This window comes from Spermophilus citellus (genome assembly GCF_964194105.1).
Source record: "Spermophilus citellus genome assembly, chromosome: 17".
Taxonomy (NCBI): domain Eukaryota; kingdom Metazoa; phylum Chordata; class Mammalia; order Rodentia; family Sciuridae; genus Spermophilus; species Spermophilus citellus.
Window position 1 is genome coordinate 42,068,178 of NC_138199.1, and position 17,113 is coordinate 42,085,290.

At 49.3% G+C, this 17,113-nt stretch overlaps 1 protein-coding gene and 1 long non-coding RNA gene across 6 annotated transcripts; one reads left to right on the forward strand and one right to left on the reverse strand.

Moving 5' to 3' along the window:
• The first annotated feature begins 3,629 nt into the window (after positions 1–3,629).
• SEPTIN4 (septin 4) lies at positions 3,630–15,618 on the forward strand. 4 transcript variants are annotated; one of them, XM_081271240.1, is made up of 12 exons: positions 5,958–6,524; positions 8,520–8,816; positions 9,174–9,267; positions 9,739–9,825; positions 10,345–10,468; positions 13,793–13,927; positions 14,041–14,158; positions 14,253–14,354; positions 14,544–14,640; positions 14,733–14,895; positions 15,096–15,142; positions 15,404–15,618. In XM_081271240.1, exons 1-11 carry the CDS (start codon positions 6,465–6,467, stop codon positions 15,136–15,138), a joined length of 1,320 nt encoding a protein of 439 aa, XP_081127366.1. In that variant the 5' UTR covers positions 5,958–6,464; the 3' UTR covers positions 15,139–15,142; positions 15,404–15,618. The 4 variants fall into 4 exon arrangements, with proteins under 4 accessions (XP_081127367.1, XP_081127368.1, XP_081127366.1 ...); XM_081271239.1 differs by having other exon boundaries at positions 5,961–6,524; positions 15,043–15,142; XM_081271241.1 differs by lacking the exons at positions 5,958–6,524; positions 8,520–8,816 and adding an exon at positions 3,630–3,752 and having other exon boundaries at positions 15,043–15,142.
• LOC308636122 lies at positions 6,531–17,102 on the reverse strand. 2 transcript variants are annotated; one of them, XR_014019350.1, is made up of 5 exons: positions 16,210–17,102; positions 10,552–10,619; positions 9,703–9,819; positions 8,926–9,086; positions 6,531–7,907 (listed from the first exon to the last, which is right to left on the reverse strand). It is a non-coding gene; the product is annotated as an uncharacterized lncRNA (long non-coding RNA). The 2 variants fall into 2 exon arrangements; XR_014019351.1 differs by lacking the exon at positions 8,926–9,086 and having other exon boundaries at positions 16,210–17,082.
• Between the last annotated feature and the right edge of the window lie 11 nt (positions 17,103–17,113).

Genomic DNA, 17,113 nt, shown 5'->3' on the forward strand with positions numbered 1-17,113 from the left:
GAACATGCCCTATCAGAGTGGCTGACTTCCAGCACCCTGCCACCTTTGGAACGCCTCTCTCTGTGACTGTTCAGCAGGAACCAAGAAATACAATTCTTAAGATATTTTGATTTCTTCCTTCTTCAGACCTTGCTGAACAGACTGGCTGAGCTTTCCTTAAAAGACACAACCTAGGGCTGGGGATGTGGCTCAAGTGGTAGCGCGCCCGCCTGGCATGCGTGCGGCCAGGGTTCAATCCTCAGCACCACATACAAACAAAGATGTTGTGTCCGCCAAAAACTAAAAATAAATATTAAAAAAAAAAAAAAGACACAACCTAGTGATGGCCCTTTGCCCCCACCCCTCTAGGGCTCTCTGACTATATCATCAGTGACTCATCCACCTCTGGGGGAAGGGAGGTACAATTAGTTCTTGCACCACTTAAAGAAAACAGCTACTGAGAGGCAAAAGTAGTCTTTTGCTAGTCATGCAGATCTGAAATCCTGATTTCCTGTGGTAATCCGTCTTTATTCTTGGCCTGAACCTTGGCCCTGGCTTGGTCTGAGTGCAGTCTCCTTGCTTATTAGCACCTGTGCCACACAACCTTTGCCATGTGTGGTCAGGAAAGACCCAGTAGAGGGGGCTGGGAGGTTTTCCATACAGACCATGTTGGCCTGCCTTAAATAAAGGAGTCACAGCAACATGCGGGAGCTGTGGTTACTTGAGTTTACCAGAGGAGTCACCCTTTTTGCTAAGCTAAGCAGCTACTCCCCAAACATTTGGCTCACCACCCTAGCAGCGCCTGAGAAATTGTACTCTAGACAAGGACATTAACACCTGGTGGGATGTTAAATATCAAGGAAAAGTCAGAGCTGAGTTGTGCTGAGGCAAATTTGGCTAGGCCACCTGCCGGCTAGAGGTGGGAAGGCACTCTGTCATCAACCACTTATAGGAGGGCTGCTGTAAGTTGGCCCTGCTTCAGATCAGGTATGGGAACTCCAGCAACATGGAGCAAGAGGGCTGGAGTTGGGGGAGTTCGGCCTCTTTCACTGAGAGAAATGGGCCCAGGCAGGGAAAAGGACTTTTAGGCAGTGATGTTCACAGTCCAAGCTGGCATGGGGACATATGCCAAGGCCAACTTCTCTGAGAACTCTCAATGCTACAAGGCTAGCATACTGGGGCTGTGCAGGTAGAATGGCTCAAGTCTATTTGCAGCTTTTATTTCACCCAGCATGTCTTATGTTAGACCTCTGGTACCGTGGTTAGAAAGGGACTCAAACCCGAAGATTCTTGGCTTGGAGCTAAGTTCCATGGTCTCAGTCCTCTCTTAGGGCCTCACCTCTCTCAAGGCAAGCTGGCACCATCATGCCTTTGGACACAGGGCTTTCTGGAGCCTGAGCAGTGGGTGCCAGAGAGGAGTGGGGATTCCAGCACAGGCGAGGATGAGTTAGCTGAACTGATTATTTTTTTGTGTGGTGCCAGGGAATGAACCCAGGGTCTTCTGAATGTTAGGCATTGAGCTGCCTTTTGAGCTGTTTCTGTGTCCACACTTTAAATACAGCTTGAGTTCTGGGGAGGAAGGTTCTTATGATAAAGGAAAATAAGACTCTCTGATGGGGCTGCCTTCTTATCCTCCCCACCTCAAGTCACAGACTACTGATTGGAAGCACCCAAGAGGTATTCTTCTTTTTTATTTTTGTGCATTATAGTTTTATATAATTGTGGGGCTCAGTTTTAATATATTCATGAATATAGGGTTATATATAATAATAATTATTATAAATTAAATAATATAAATTATTAATAATACTATAAATTATTATTTATAATAATAAATTATATAACATAATTTGCTCAATTTCGATCCCTGGTGCTACTCCTTTGCCTCTTCTCCTCCCTCCTCCAATCCCTGGCCTCACCTCTGTTGGTCCTTCTAATAATTCATTTTTAAAAATTGGTGTGTTATAGTTACTCATAAAAGTAGAATTTATCCAAGATAAATGTACCTGCATCAGTAATAGGGGACTAGGGCTTTGAACAGTGGGGTCTCATGACCATTGGATCTGATGGCAGTAGCCACTACTGTTTCTGCAGACTTCTAACAGCCATTGATTATCTCTTTAGGTCTTTTGTCCTCCTGAGTAAGCTTCAGATCTCCTGGGTCTACCCCAGGCCTTTTCTGGGAGCCTCTCTAGAACTTCAGAGGTCCCTTCTCACTGGATTCAAGCTGTAGATCCCCATTTTCCTATGCTTCCAGAGCCATCTGAGTCTCTTCAAGTCCAAGTTTTCTTTAGTATCTTCTTCTGTTACCTTGCTTTCTTCCTCCAAGGCCTACAGCATACCCTCCTTCTTCATTAAATCTACTTTTAGAATGCCAGAAATTGCAAGGAAACTTAAAAATAATCTAGTTTAATTCCCCTTATTTTCAGGAGGAACTAAGAGCCTGAGAGGTGAAGTGAGGTGCTCATGGTTGCCCAACTACTAGGAGTTTTTCTCCTCAACTTGCTGGTCAATGAATATTTGCTTCTGATGTGTTTAAGCAACAACCTCTCTTAATCTCCCAGTTCACCAGTGCCAAATATCCAGTCATATCTCCTACAGCAGTTCCATATTTTCCAGAGCCGGATCTTATCTGCTGTTCCTCCCTTGACTGAATACTGACTGATCTCAATTGAGGCCAGTAGCTCACAGATCAGATAGAAATAAGATAGGCAGGCATCTGACACTTCCACCCATAGACAGTGCCATACCTATGGGGCTCAGTTTTGTCCAGAACAAATACAGGCAAAGGCCAGTCAGCCTGTCCTTGTAGGAGGGCTTTTGGAGTCTGAGGGGGATGCTTCTGGACCTCACCAACTCCCCACCTCCAAGCATGTACCTCTCTCTAGCTGTTGCTCTGGCGCTTCTGAGCTTCTAATTCTTTTAAAGATGCTGAAGCATCTGTCCTACAGCATCTCACCTGCTTGTCAGAGGAAGTATGGTCCAGCTGAGCCTGGGTCATGCCTAGGCTGGCCTCCCCAGAGGCCCTTCCAGCTTTCCTCAGCTCTAGGCAAGGCTCCAATGCCCTATTAAAGCCACTCAGCCTCCCCCTTCTAGCCTTCCAGCAGATGATCCCTGGATAATTTCTGCAGTAAATCCTCTTTAATCTCTAATCTGAGGTCCTGCACAAAGGGAACTTACTGCTAACCTGTCTTTTCCACAGCTTGGATGGAGCTGGAGAATGTTTTGACATTCCCCTTTAGGAGGTGTGGTGAGGGTATGGACAATCAGTAACTTGGAAATCAGTCAACTTCCATAACACTTTGATGAATCCCTGGGGTGACCAAATGTTTCTCTCCAACTCTTATGGCAACTCCTCCTCCCTTTGCAAAGGCATCTCCTTCTAGGGATGCTAGGTGGTTGTTGCTTTCTTTTTGGGTACTGGTTTAAACTCCCGAGGTCCTGAGCTGTCCAAAGAAGCCACTCCAAGGATTAAGAAAAAGCCAGGTAGCCAATGTAGCCCAGGGTCAAGGAGCCGAGGCCTCCATCCTGCTCTGTGCTTCAGGGGATGGCTGGCGCCCCAAGCCTAGTTCGCGCGGGCACCCACCGCGGAGGTGCAGGCCCCTCCCGGGGCCCGACTCGCCCCGCCCCCGCCGACTCGCCCCGCCCCAAGCGGTAGGGACTCGGGGAGGCAAGTGGGGGCAGGCGGTGCGGTGAGGTCCGCGCGCAGCTCCATCCGCGGGTCGCTCGGGCGCTGTCCAGGCGGAGCCGGCCCGCCCCGGGCTGCAGCCATGGTAAGACCGGCGGGTGCAGGGCAGGGCCAGGGCGCTCAGGGCCCGCCGCTCCCGGGCGGCTCCGAGGAGACCCGTGGCGCTGCAGCCCCGGCTATGCGGGGCGAGAGGAGCTGTCGCCAGCTCCAGGCTCGGGCAGGCACTGTTGGCGGGTGGCGCTGCGTCGCCGTTCCCAAGTTTCTCCCCCCAAGCCAAGCAGCTACCAAACAGGCCGCGACCCCCGACGAGTTGCCCTTGGTCTTGGAGGAAGGGGTGGGTCTGTGTTGTGGGAGGTGCAGCATGTTGTTCTGGGGAAGGCGCGTCAGCGATGAGGGTGGTGAGGGTCTCCGCCCTTGCCTGAGTCATCTGTTACCTAGATGATCCTTCCTCACTCATCTACCGGGAGCGCAGAAGCTAGCACCAACTTCCTTTGGAAAACATAGAGGAGATCCACAAAACTGCCAGCATCCTAAAAGGGATGGTGAGACTCTTGGTCCCTCCTTTCCAAAACCTGGCAGCCCCTTTCTCAAAGAAACACCTGAACACCTGAGAGGAAAGCCCACCCCAACATCCCGTGGGGTGGGATCAGCTGTATCATTTGCCTCCCAGACAGGAACAGTGGGGAAGCTTCCTCTGCTGCACCTACCCCCCCCCCCCACTCCCCAACTAGGTCCTTCTGCAGTGTGTGGGGGTTGGGGGGGACTCATTCCTGCCACCTGCCTGTAGTGGGAAGAGAAGCAGTAACCCCAGCCAGCCTTCTTAGAGGTTCCCAGGTAGGAGGTTTTGATGCTTGGTTGTGAGGATGCCAGCTCTTTTCTTGACATTGTTACAGCCTGTGCGTGTCTGGGCCTCCAGGCCACATCCATCTTTCCCAGTCTGGAAGCCTCCCAGTCTTTGCCCTCTGCTTTGGGAGGCACAAGCTGTTTACAGCAGGAGAGGATTCTTGACCACCCTGTGGGGCAGGATGTTGGCTGAGGGCAGCCACCAGAGGGAAACTCCCTGCATCCTGTGGAATCAGAAGCTTTCAGGTTTAGAAAGGCCAACCTTTTGGGCTCTTGTCTCTCAAGCTGTGTCCAGGCAGAGGCCCAAGGCTTGGACAGGAAGTCTTGGTGACCCTATAACCTTCCCCAAAGAGGGTTCCTTGGAAAGGCTAAGTGGTGCCTGTCCTGATCCTGGCCCTACTCCTTTTCCCCACTGGGGGATGGACAGGCTGATTGTTCCAGGGATGGAAGCCTGGGGAGACACTGTTTATCCCCAGTGCCAAGCCCAGCAGGGACCAGAGGGACTTTTTCTGTTACACACCAAGTTCAGTTCAGCTAAGGTCTTGGTGCTTTCAGTTTGGCTGAGGCCACCCTGTTCTTTTCTAATTAGAGACACCACCACCAACAAAGTCTCCAGTCTCAGGCCCCTGCCCTTAAGCTAGCCAAGTCCTTAGGCTGACTACTGGTTCATGTCAGGCCACAGTCCTCTATGAGGGTCTCCTTGTGAAAGGAGGATGGTGTCCTAGCTGCTTTGGGATTCAGTGTAGAGAACTCCCCAGCCCAGCAGCCCCAGGGAATTTACATTTACATGTGAAAAGAATGACAGATCAACATTAATGACTATACTGGGACGTGAGTACTACTTCTCTCAGGTTCAAAGCAGCTTGAGGTATCTCAGAATGATTTCTCTCCCCAGTCTCCCTGGGAGGCAAGGAAGGGCCATTCACAGTTGGACATTAAGACCCTGAAATTAAAGACACTATTAAGATTCACAAGGGGGTGTTTCCAGCTCAACCAGAAACACTGGCCTTCTGACTCCTAGTGGAGTGCTCCATTTGTACACTGCCACCCAGATCCCTCAATTCATCTCCCACCTAAATGGCAGCTCTTGAGCCTCTGGAATGTCAGTTTCCCATATGCTTGAACCCATGCCCCTCAGAGACCAAGTGCTAGCAGCTCTCTTATTGATTTTGTGAGAATGATGGGATGATAGAATTGATACCCATCCTCCTGAGTGAGAGGTCAGGTATACTAGGGTAGTCAGAGTCCCTGGAGCCAAGCTGCTTCTGTGGCTGGGATTCTCTGCAGGCAAATCTAGGAGCACATTTTCTAAGACAGTGGGATAGCAATTTCTCCTGCTGGGAGAAAACAAAGGGACACTTGGGAAGACCCCTGGAACTTATACTCAGAGGATCATTGGATATCCTACCCTACTTCAGCACTGCTTAAGGTGAGAGATGGGGGGTGGAGTTGGGAATAGGTTTCCTGGGTGACTGTCCTGGGTGTACTGGTGGGTCAGGTCACCTTGGGGGACAGTTCATAGTCTTCAGGCAAGCATCAGGGTCCTTGAGGGTTAACAGAAGAGGCCAAGTGGATCAAGAGTCTGCTGCAGATAGACTTGGGAGGTTGGTGCTGTGCCCACCAGGGCAGTCAGCGAGCAGGCGTCATGGGGCAGCCAATCAGAGGAGGAGGGGACTGCAGAGGAACCAAGTGATCCTGCTGCAGCTGAGCTGCCCTTGGAGGGTGGGAGCCAAGGGAAGGGGAGGAGGAGGAGGGAGTGGGGTAGGACATTCCACAGGCTTTTTTGGCCCCTGCCAGAGACAGAGGGAGGTCAAAGAAAAAGGGAAAGGAGCATGTCCGGAAGCCAGATGACAACAAGAGCATCAAGACAAGGCTGTTTCTGTGTGTGAGGAACTTTGCCTGGGAGATAAAATTAGACCTAGAGCTTGCTGACAGGGAGTCTGAAGTGTGGGGCATGGACAGTTCACTGGGATGGCAAGGGAATTCTGTCCCTGAGGATGGGACTGAAGCTGGGGTAAGATGCTGCTCTGGGAGTTGGGTGGACCTGACTTGACTTCCCCCTGCCTTAACTGGGAGTGGTGCTCAAAGTCAGTGGCAGAGTTGGGGGGTGTGGACAGATGGGAGGTGAGGATCCTAGTGTTGTGACTCTTTGACTAGAGCCCTTTGGCTTCCTCCATGCCGAAGCATAGCCAGGGCTGTCAGAGAGGACAGTGCCGAGTTCCTGGTGTCTCTGCTGGAAGATTGTGGGGGGACAGGGCTCTCCATCAGCACCTTCCCTTTTCCCTTTTCTGTTGCCCCTCTGCTCAGTACCCCCTGAGCAGAGTTCTCTCTCCCATCCTTAGCCAATCCCCAGACCAACTGCTAGGGCACTGTGGGGTTGTGTAGAAAGACGACGTTTCCTGGAATTCCCCAGACTCATTAGCTGCCAGACAACAGGACATGCTATCCCTCAAGCCCATTCCTTCTCTGTTGCTGTATCATTAATTGTCCAAGCTGGGATAATTTTGAGAGTGAAAAGGGACACAATTAAATCATTATTCGAGACCAATAAGCATAAAAGGGGTTGTATAGTTAACCCAACAGATCTCACATATATCAGGCCTGCCTTAGGATTGCCTCTTGTGATCACTAAACCTCCACATGCCAGTTTCAGGCTAAAGGGTCTCTTTCCTCCCTTCTGTCCAGGCAAGCTCCGAAGTTTGTTATCAGCAGGTATGGGGATGAGAGGTGACACGTGAAAGTTAACTCTTAGGAGACTTTTCCTTCCAGCTTCCCTTTCCTAGTCCTTTCTGTCTGGCATAAACTGACAGTGTGCACATCTGCCTCTTTCATTTCATCCCTTGGTAAAATGGAGCTATGCAGGAAGACTTTGACCATCTTATCTCCTTCACTTTGCCTGGGACTCCACAGTGGTCCAGGGTAGCCCCCTTGGCTTGGCCAACCCCCAGAGGGTGAGTCAGCTTCTGCAGCCGGCCGTTGTCCATTGTCTGGGGGTGGCACGTGGGTGTTGTGAGGCAGAGCTGAGCCCAGCACTGCCAGGCACTCCACAAAGGACGTTGACCCCCAAAGGAGAGAGGGGAAGATATAGGGTCTAGAGCTGAGGGGGAGCTGCCCATCTCCCAAGCTGGGGGTGGAGTGGAACTGGCTTCTATAGAGGAGCCACTCCATTCTCTGCCTACCACCACACTGTGACTACTGAGGGGTTTCCCTAGATGTTCCTCTCATTTGGGGGCCGTCAGCAGTCTTGGAGGTCCAGCCATCCTTCCAGGCTCTTCCAGTGTCCTCCCAACCTCTCACTTGGTCCCTCCTGGCTGCCCTCTGTCTATATTCAGCATCCACTGGTAGGTTTTTTCTTCTCTCCTGGGGTCCAGGGCCAGATTCTGGTGTGGTTTTGCATCTGGAGTAAGAGTAGGGTCAGCAGGATTGAACTCTGGGCACTGAACCCTGGAGAGTGAGAACCCAGGGTAGAATCCTTACCTGGGTTTTCCCAGCTTACTGACTAGCAGTGACAGACACAGAACCTCCTGCTGGTTATTGACCTGCTTGGGAGGCAGCTCCTTTCTTTCTGTCCTAATTCCCTGTGCCCCTAGCCTTCTGACTCCCTGTACTCTCCTTGAGTCCTCAGCCACACTGTTTTCCCTCTTATTCAATTTAACTTCCTGGCCTTTGGGACAGTCCCTGAATCCTGGCTTGTCCAGACCCCCAGAAAGGGCAGCCTCAACAAATATCCTGCTGAGAGGGAGCTCCAAAACTGGAGAGCAGGGCTTTGGAGGCTGCCTAGGGATCCTCCTGGACCCTGGGGCCCTTCCCCATGTCTTAGCTTGGGGATACTGGTGAGAAGGTAAGGCCTAGCTGCCAAGTTCTTTCCCTTCTAACCACGAGTGCCTCTCCCCTCTCCTTCTCACTTCCTATGTCTGCCTTCTTCCTTGTTCTTCCCTTCCGGTTCCCTCCTGCCACCTCCCACCTACTCCATCTCCCCACCCCACTACCTCCAACCCACGTCCTCCAGATCAAGCATTTCCTGGAGGACACCACGGATGATGCAGAACTGAGCAAGTTCGTGAAGGACTTCCCAGGAAGCGAGCGCTGCCACTCACCGGAGGCCAGAACCAGGGTGTCCAGGCCCCCAATCCCGGAGCCAAGGCCCCAGGCCCCAGACTTCTATGATGATGACCTGGAGTTCAGACCCCCCTTGTGGCCCCAGTCCTCTGACAGCCAGCAGTACTTCTGTGCCCCAGCCCCTCTCAGCCCCTGCACCCGGCCCCGCAGCCCATGGGGCAGGCTTGATCCCTATGATTCCTCTGAGGTAGAGACTTCAGCCCTGCCTTTGCCTTTCAGTGGGTGGGTATAGGAAGACCCAGGAAGCGGGCAGACAGCCTTGGGGTTTATGTGCATGTATGTGTATATGTATGCACCTGGGATCTCTTTCTGTCCTGTGTCAGTCCCAACTCCTCTCTTGTCTGCCCCCAAGGGCACTGGAAACTGGTAGTATCAGCAGGGGCAGGAGGCCCAGCTGGTGGCTTCTGATGAGAACTCAAAAGAGTCTGGCACTGCTCCTTTAAGGCTGGGGAAAGATCTAGAAGAAAGAAAGAAAAGACTGGTCCTGGGTGCTAGGGCCCCTCTTGTCTCTCACCCTGATGCATTCTGCCTTCCTGTCCACTAGGATGACAAGGAGTATGTGGGCTTTGCAACCCTCCCCAACCAAGTCCACCGAAAGTCTGTGAAGAAAGGCTTTGACTTTACCCTCATGGTGGCAGGTAGAAAAGGGCAGGGATGGGTTGGGCAAGGGATGTTTTTAGGTGGGGAGTGTGTGTGTGTGTGTGTGTGTGTGTGTGTGTGTATGTGTGTTTGAGAGAGAGAGAGAGAGATAAAGGGGCATGGGTAAGGAAGAAGGAGCAAGCAGCAAATGCCTGAGTATTTGCAAAATAGCTAGGAGTCTTTGGTGGCCAAAAATATGTATATGTTGGGGGGAATGAAGTAGTGCCAGAGTTTTGTAGTGTAGGCTCCTTCTGTGTGACCTTGGGCAGTCTGTTGCCTCTCGTCATTCAAATGAGACAGCTGGATGAGCTGATCTCTGCTTCCTTGTAGCTCTAAAATGCCATGGTTTGGTTAGTCTAGTCCTGATTGATAAGAAAACAGTTTTCCCACCAAACCTTGATCCAGTGGAGCTGCCCTTTGGCTACAGATCTTACCTTCTGATTTGGTGCCTCTGTCCTCTCTCCTGTCAGGAGAGTCTGGCCTGGGTAAATCCACTCTTGTCAATAGTCTCTTCCTCACTGATCTATACCAGGACCGGAAACTCCTCAGTGCTGAAGGTAAGGAAAAGAGAGGAGCATAAAGACAGGCAGAGAGACCTGTCTTGGGATGTTAAAGTCACTACAGAGTCCGGGGTGGGGATGAGGGAATAGGGCCCTTCCCAGCATGCTGGAAACCATGACCTCCTAGAGAGATTGACAACATCCCTCTAAAGGCCTGTCTGGCCTGGCATCCCACCAACCAGCTCCCTAAAGATTTGGGTGCTGAAGCAGGGCAGGGATCAGAATCCTGCTCTTTGAATGAGACTCTGACCCCCAAAGGATTCCAGGAATCCAAAAAGGCCGGGAGCAGAGAAAAGGCTGGGGCCAGAGCCAACAGCCACCGGCATTTCCTGTGTTGGGAAATGTGCTCCTTGCTGGTTCCCAGAGAACAGGCCCTCAGGCAGCCTGTGGGTGGGAAGGGAGGCAAAGTGGATGAGGCAGTCTGGGCAGCAAAGCTGACTGGGGTGGGTAGTTTGTGCTGACTGGGAAGGTCCCTGCCCTTGCCCTTGCCCTTGCCTCAGTTTCCCCCTTCTTCAGAACGGATCATGCAAACCGTGGAGATCACTAAGCATGCCGTGGATATAGAAGAGAAGGGTGTGAGGCTGCGGCTTACCATTGTGGACACACCAGGTTTTGGGGATGCAGTCAACAACACAGAGTGGTATGTTTAACCAAAAACAACCCCAGCTGCCCCTGACCCATCACTAACTTCGCAAACACACACAGGTGCACACATAGCCATACCTGTCAGGAGAGGGAGGTTTTGTGACCTTAAGCATATCACTCCCCTTATTGGATAACTGTCTTCTTCTCTGTAAAATGAGAGGGAAAGGGTTGGAATAGATGATTTCTAACATTCAACTCTGACCTATAATTCTATAATGGCGGTGGGAAAAGAAGATAAAAAAGAGCCTCAAAAAAAGTAAACATGAAGCACAAGGCCTGACACAGTGGGTGCTCAATAAACATCTTTCTTTTAGATGCAAGGTCTTGTTGAAAGGGGTATGGAGGAGCACGGAGGGAGGGCTGAAGGGAAGGAGAGGCAACAGGAAATAAATGGGTAGAACTTTGTTTACCAGGCACCATCCAGGTTCTCTGCCAGAAGAAAAGGTAGTTTTGTCACACACACACACACATGCACACTTCACCATTCCTAGCAATTTTTTTTTATGAACTGGAGAGAAGCTGAGGTAATGGTCAGATGTACGTGAGTAGATGAGAATAATTAAAAAAGAAAGAAAGAAAGAAAAGGTGGTACCTTTAACAAAGTTAGGCAGGTGGTACTTGGAGCCCTAGACTCACAGTTCAAATCTTGCATGATCTTGAGCATGGCTGCATTCTTATTTCTTAAAGTTGGAAAATACTAGTCTTTCTTGGTACAGTGATACACCCCTATAATCCCAGCTACTCAGGAAACTGAAGCAGGAAGATTGCAAGTTCAAGGCCAGCCAGAGCAACTTAGTGAGAACCTATCTCAAAATAAAAAGGGCAGGGGATGTAGCTCAATGGTAAAGCACACCAGGGTTCAGTGGGGATTGATCTGCAAAAAGTTTTTTTAAAAATTAAAAATTAAGGGCTGAGGCTGGGGCTCAGAGGCAGAGCGTGCGCCTAGCATGTGTGAATCACTTTGTTCGATCCTCAGTACCACATAAAGTAAAATAAAGACATCGTGTCCATCTATAACTAAAGAAATTAAAAAAAAAAATAGAAAAATACCTTCCCTTATCACCTTAACCAGTTGATCTGAAAATCATCCCAGAATGATGCCTGTGCATTGGAAACTGTAAAGGGCTACTCATACTCACCAAATTTTGTAATGATCATCGAAGAACCAATTATAGGGCCTGTTCAAAATTATTAAGGATTTCAAGATAGTAACAGCAGAACATCAAATCAACCCTTCTAAGTGCAGGTCCCTATGTGACTACACAGATCCCACACCTCACAGACTAATCAGACTCTAGTAGACCTTTCTGTGCTGTGAACCCCCCATTATGTGCTTCATCACTACATATCATTACTTTAAGCCCAGCTAACCAATTCCTTTTCAACTTCATAAGCCTTGAGGGAAAGCTGTTTCTTATATTTTTCCACAGCACTAAGCTACTTCATGGGACATGGTCTTATTCCTGGTGTGGGGTTAAGTCATTTCCATATTGTCGTCACCCTTCCCACTCTAGCAGTATGTCTCAGCAAACCACTTGTCTTGAAATTCTAGTACGAACCAGTACCTGCTTCTTACTGTAGCAAGAACTGCTTTCTCTTTTAGTCTATTTACCTTCCATGATAATATTAGTAATAACTTCAATTGCAATAATAATAAAATCTCCATATCACAGTTTATAGTGTAACTTAAAATTTTTTTTGTACTTGTAGAAGGACAGAATGCCTTTATTTTGTTTGTTTTTATGTGGTGCTAAGGATTGAACCCAGTGCCTCACAGATGCTAGGCAAACGCTCTGCCACTGAGCTACAGCCCAAGCCCTATAGTGTACCTTAATAAACTCATTTAGTCAATCAGTAGGAATTTATGAAACACATGCTAGGTGCCTAGCCTGTGTTGAACATTTTAAGAAATACAGAACAAATATAAATGGTCCCTGTGCCTGACAGGTGTACAATCTAGTAGGTAGTGGTGGAAGATTGAGATGGGGGAGCAGTTCTCTAACATAGGTATCTATCGGATGAAAGTCAGTAAATGGGTCAGGCCAATGTATAATGGCAAACACTGATCTAGGAGTCAGAAAGCCAGGGACTCAGGTGGGTAGAGAATTTACTAGCCAACTGATCTGGAGCAAGTCTCCTAGCTGCTTTGGATTTAATTTTTTTATATATAAAATGAGAATGACAATGGTCAAAATGCATAATATTTACCTGTACAGAGAGTAAGAATTACACTAGATAATAGAAGGCCAAAATTGAAATTCTTAAAAATATTTATATAGTCATGCATTACTTTATTATGGACATACATTCTTAGAAATGTGTCCATCAGGTAATTTTATCATTGTGCAAACATCATGGGACATACTTACATGAACCTAGGTGATATGTCGATCACTCAATGTGACCTCCTGATGCAATCAAGGGATGCTAAAAACATGAATCTATGAGGCATTACACAGCAACTTTTTTTATAACAAACTCTTGTTTTGTGCTGGGATCAAACTCAGAGCATTGCACATGCTAGGCAGGCATCCTACCTGTATTCCCAGGAGCTGTATTCCCTGTCTTTTTTTTTTTTAATAAATAGAAGGCATACACTAAAATAATGATAAAAAGCATAGTATAATAAATATATAAATCAGTAACAGAGTCAGTATTGTTATTAAGTAGCACAGTAGGTTTGTTTATACTAGCATCACCACAAACACATGAGTAATGCGTTGGTGCTATAATATGAGGGCAATTTTTCAGCTCCTTTATAATCTCTTGGGGACTGCCATAATCTGTGGGATCCAAAACTGATGGAAACATCATTTTGTGTAAATATATAGCTTTGTAGTGGAGGGGAAAGCAGTGTGCATTGGTATAGTTAAAAGAGCCTTCATGGAAGAGGTGGTTCTTGGATAGAGCCTCTAAAGATGGAGCAGGTTTGGAGAGGTGGAGGAAAGAGTGGGAACCATATGAGCAAAGGCTCTGAGGCTGGGTTTAGCCTGACGTAGGACTTCCCTGGCTTCCAGATGATGTTTGCCTCCAGCATCTTACTGTTCTTATGGCTTTGTTGGGTCACCCGCACCCTTTTCTTTCATCAAACTAGTATTTATTGAACTCTGCCTATATACTCAATAAAATTTTCTATCAGGACATATGAAATACACACCTGTCCCACCCTGGAATCTCTCTGAAGGTATAGTACGGCAAACCAAAGAATAACAATATCTTGAAAACACTACTAGGGGAAGGGGTTACTTCTTTGCAATCCCAGAGCTCACTAGGCAGCCCCCACTCCCACAGTTTCTCTGCTTGTCTGTCCCTGCCCCAGCTGGAGGCCTGTGGCAGAATACATCGATCAGCAGTTTGAGCAGTATTTCCGAGATGAGAGTGGCCTGAACCGCAAGAACATCCAAGACAACAGGGTGCACTGCTGCCTGTACTTCATCTCGCCCTACGGCCACGGGTATGGTCCAAGCCTGAGGCTCCTGGCACCGCCGGGTGCTGCCAAGGGAACAGGCCAAGAGCATCAGGGGCAGGGCTACCACTAGCAGGTGGTCACAGATTCCTGTTCCCCAGGCTCCGGCCATTGGATGTTGAATTCATGAAGGCCCTGCATCAGCGGGTCAACATCGTGCCTATCTTGGCTAAGGCGGACACACTGACACCTCCTGAAGTGGACCGCAAGAAACGCAAAGTGAGGGAAACTGGTGGTGGGTGGGGAGGGAAGAAGGTGGGCTTCTACAAAAGATGCTGTCCCCAGAACTGTGGGCTCCTCATCTATTTGCCAGATCCGTGAGGAGATTGAGCACTTTGGAATCAAGATCTATCAGTTCCCAGATTGTGACTCTGATGAGGATGAGGACTTCAAATTACAGGACCAAGCCCTAAAGGTGGGGCCATCCCAGGGCATGCCTTTTCCATCTTTTTTTCTTGGGCAGAAGAAGAGAGTAGACTTCTATATAAGGACAGGCTCCTGGGGAGGAGGAGGACCCTGGCTTCCTACAGTGAAGCAGAGAAGATGAAGATAGAGGTAGAAAGGAACAGGTGAGAACAGGGGGTTCTCCCCTAACTTCTTTCAGGAAAGCATTCCCTTTGCGGTAATTGGCAGCAACACTGTGGTAGAGGCCAGAGGGCGACGAGTTCGGGGCCGACACTACCCCTGGGGCATTGTAGAAGGTAAAGCACTGAGCTTGGGACCAAGGTATTTCCTTCACTTAGTATCTCTCCCCTACGCATGCCCCTGGCTGACTCCTAGCCTTGCTATGCAGTGGAAAATCCAGGGCACTGTGACTTTGTGAAGCTGAGGACAATGCTGGTGCGCACCCACATGCAGGACCTGAAGGATGTGACCAGGGAGACACATTATGAGAACTACCGGGCACAGTGCATCCAGAGCATGACCCGCCTGGTGGTGAAGGAACGGAATCGCAAGTATGACTGGAAGCCAGCAGGGGGATCCCAAATGCAGCCTTGGATGAGACCAAGCCCCTCCTTTATTCCTCTACAGGCCCTGGGCTCAACCTAAGTTGGTGCTGGGATCCCCTAGCCTTACCAGCCCTCCTTTCCCCTTCCCCTTAGCAAACTGACTCGTGAGAGTGGTACCGATTTCCCCATCCCTGCTGTTCCACCAGGGACAGATCCAGAAACCGAGAAGCTAATCCGAGAGAAAGATGAAGAGGTGAGAAAGGTGTGAGGTGGTAGGGGTCGACAGTCTGGGAAGTCCCTTGTTTAATCATAAACCTCAGTATCTCTTGGTTTGGGAAAAGAAAGATTCCTGGCTCTGGTGCATATTTGGGACACTGATTGGTGGTTCTGCCCAGTTTCCATCATATGTCCTAGCTACCAAGGCCCTGACTCAAAGGATTAGAACTTGGGGACACTTCCCCAATACCATGGGACTCTCCAGAAGGCCCCATTTTGATGCATGTGCCTATTCCAGCTGCGGCGGATGCAGGAGATGCTACACAAGATCCAAAGACAGATGAAGGAGACCCATTAACTGGATTTCAGTCCTGGATATTTAAATTTCTTCTTTATGCTCATGCCAGCCCTCCCAGCACCAGCTCTGCTCAGGCTCCCGCAGCTACTGCCACTTCGCCTTACATCCCTGCTGACTCCCCAGAGACTCAGAGGAAATAAAGTTTAATAAATCTATATGTGGCTTCTGGTATCCCTGTCTGCATCTTTACCACCTCTTGGAAACCAAGATCCTAGGACCCAGTTTGAAAGCCTGATGGAGGGGGATGCTGGTGGCTTGTAGTAGGGAAGGAAGAGAGGGGAAAATTTCCCTTTCCCATTTCAATCCCTGCTTAAAATATAGCCTAACTTCTTCATCTTAATGATCAAATCTATCCTACTGTACTATCTGGGGCCTGGGCCTGCCTGTATCTTTCTTATATACAGTAACCTCAATTCTATAGCAGTTTTGGATTTGATACCAGCCCTTGGGAAAACATAAGGTATAAGCTGCACTCAACCTCCTGACTTCCTATTTCCCCCCATCTTGGAAAAAGGGACATGCAGAATTAAGCTCTAGGAAGCCTATGATAAAGCACTGAACAAATGCTGAAGGCCCTGTAGTCACCAAATACTATAATAAATGCTGGGAGTGAATAAAAGCACCATCATTGTCCTGGAGGAGTTCAGTACTCAAAAACTAAGCATCTGCTCGGCCACAGTCACTGCTCTAGACCCTGGAGTTAAAATATTGGACACAAATAAGGTTCGTGTCTTCCTGGAACTTACTGTAATAAAAGTTCCAGTGCTCTAGGTGGGAGCAACCATTGCCACGTCTGTTATCCCAGCTACTCCGGAGGCTGAGGCAGGAACAAGACCTGTCTTGAGAGCTCCGATGATTTCCTGGTTTTGATCCCCAATACCGGAGGGGAGGGGGTTTGCAATGCTCTGTAAACAAAGACGTTTGGAGATATTTTAGCCCGGTGGCCTGGTGTTATACATTCAAAGCCCACTCCAGAGTTGAGGATTTTTGTTGGCAATCTGCATCAACAGTTCTCCATTTCTGTTGGTGGTATCGCGAGGCCACGGCGACCTCCAGCGGCCACCTTCCGTCCTTCTTGACTGCTCTGTGTTCCCAGGGGAGAGGGAGTTAGGTACTTGGGAATGCCCTGTTGCCCTCTTCCTTTACGGACAAGAGGCCGCAGCTAGTTAGTGGCTGTCTCAGATCCAGTTTTCCTATCTCTCTGGTAAGAGATCTGAACTCAGGACTGGCGGCACAAGTGTTGGAGGAACCTGTCAAGACAGAGGAAAAGGGAAAACCAGAGCCACCAGTCGGAGAACGAGCTTCAGGCTTTCAGCCCTTCCCACTCTCGAGCCCGCGTTCCCCCCTCCCCCCCCCATTTCAGCTTTGGGACTGGATAATCGCATCGAAACCCAAACAAGATTGGACATAATAAGGCGCCACCGGGGATATATTTCAGAGATACCCCTAGGGCGGGGTCATCACCGGAAGTGACTACAGGCCAGTGCTCCTACGAGGCACCGCCCCCATTTGCGCTACCGGTAGGCGACAAGCCGCCCCCACTTCCGGCCCTCTGAGGAGTCAGGAGCTCTCTATTACTGCTTTCTCATTGGCTGCCGCAGGGACGCGCTGTGATTTCCCATTGGTCGCGTCTGAACTCCGGCGCCGCGC

What these genes read in the sequence shown, in the direction of transcription:
- SEPTIN4 (XM_081271239.1), top strand. Translation starts at nt 6,465, where the DNA reads ATGGACAGTTCACTGGGATGGCAAGGGAATTCTGTCCCTGAGGATGGG. An exon ending in CTTTACCCTCATGGTGGCAG is followed by an intron (nt 9,268 to 9,738) that starts GTAGAAAAGGGC and finishes CTCTCCTGTCAG; the next exon opens with GAGAGTCTGGCCTGGGTAAA. An exon ending in GAAACTCCTCAGTGCTGAAG is followed by an intron (nt 9,826 to 10,344) that starts GTAAGGAAAAGA and finishes CCCCTTCTTCAG; the next exon opens with AACGGATCATGCAAACCGTG.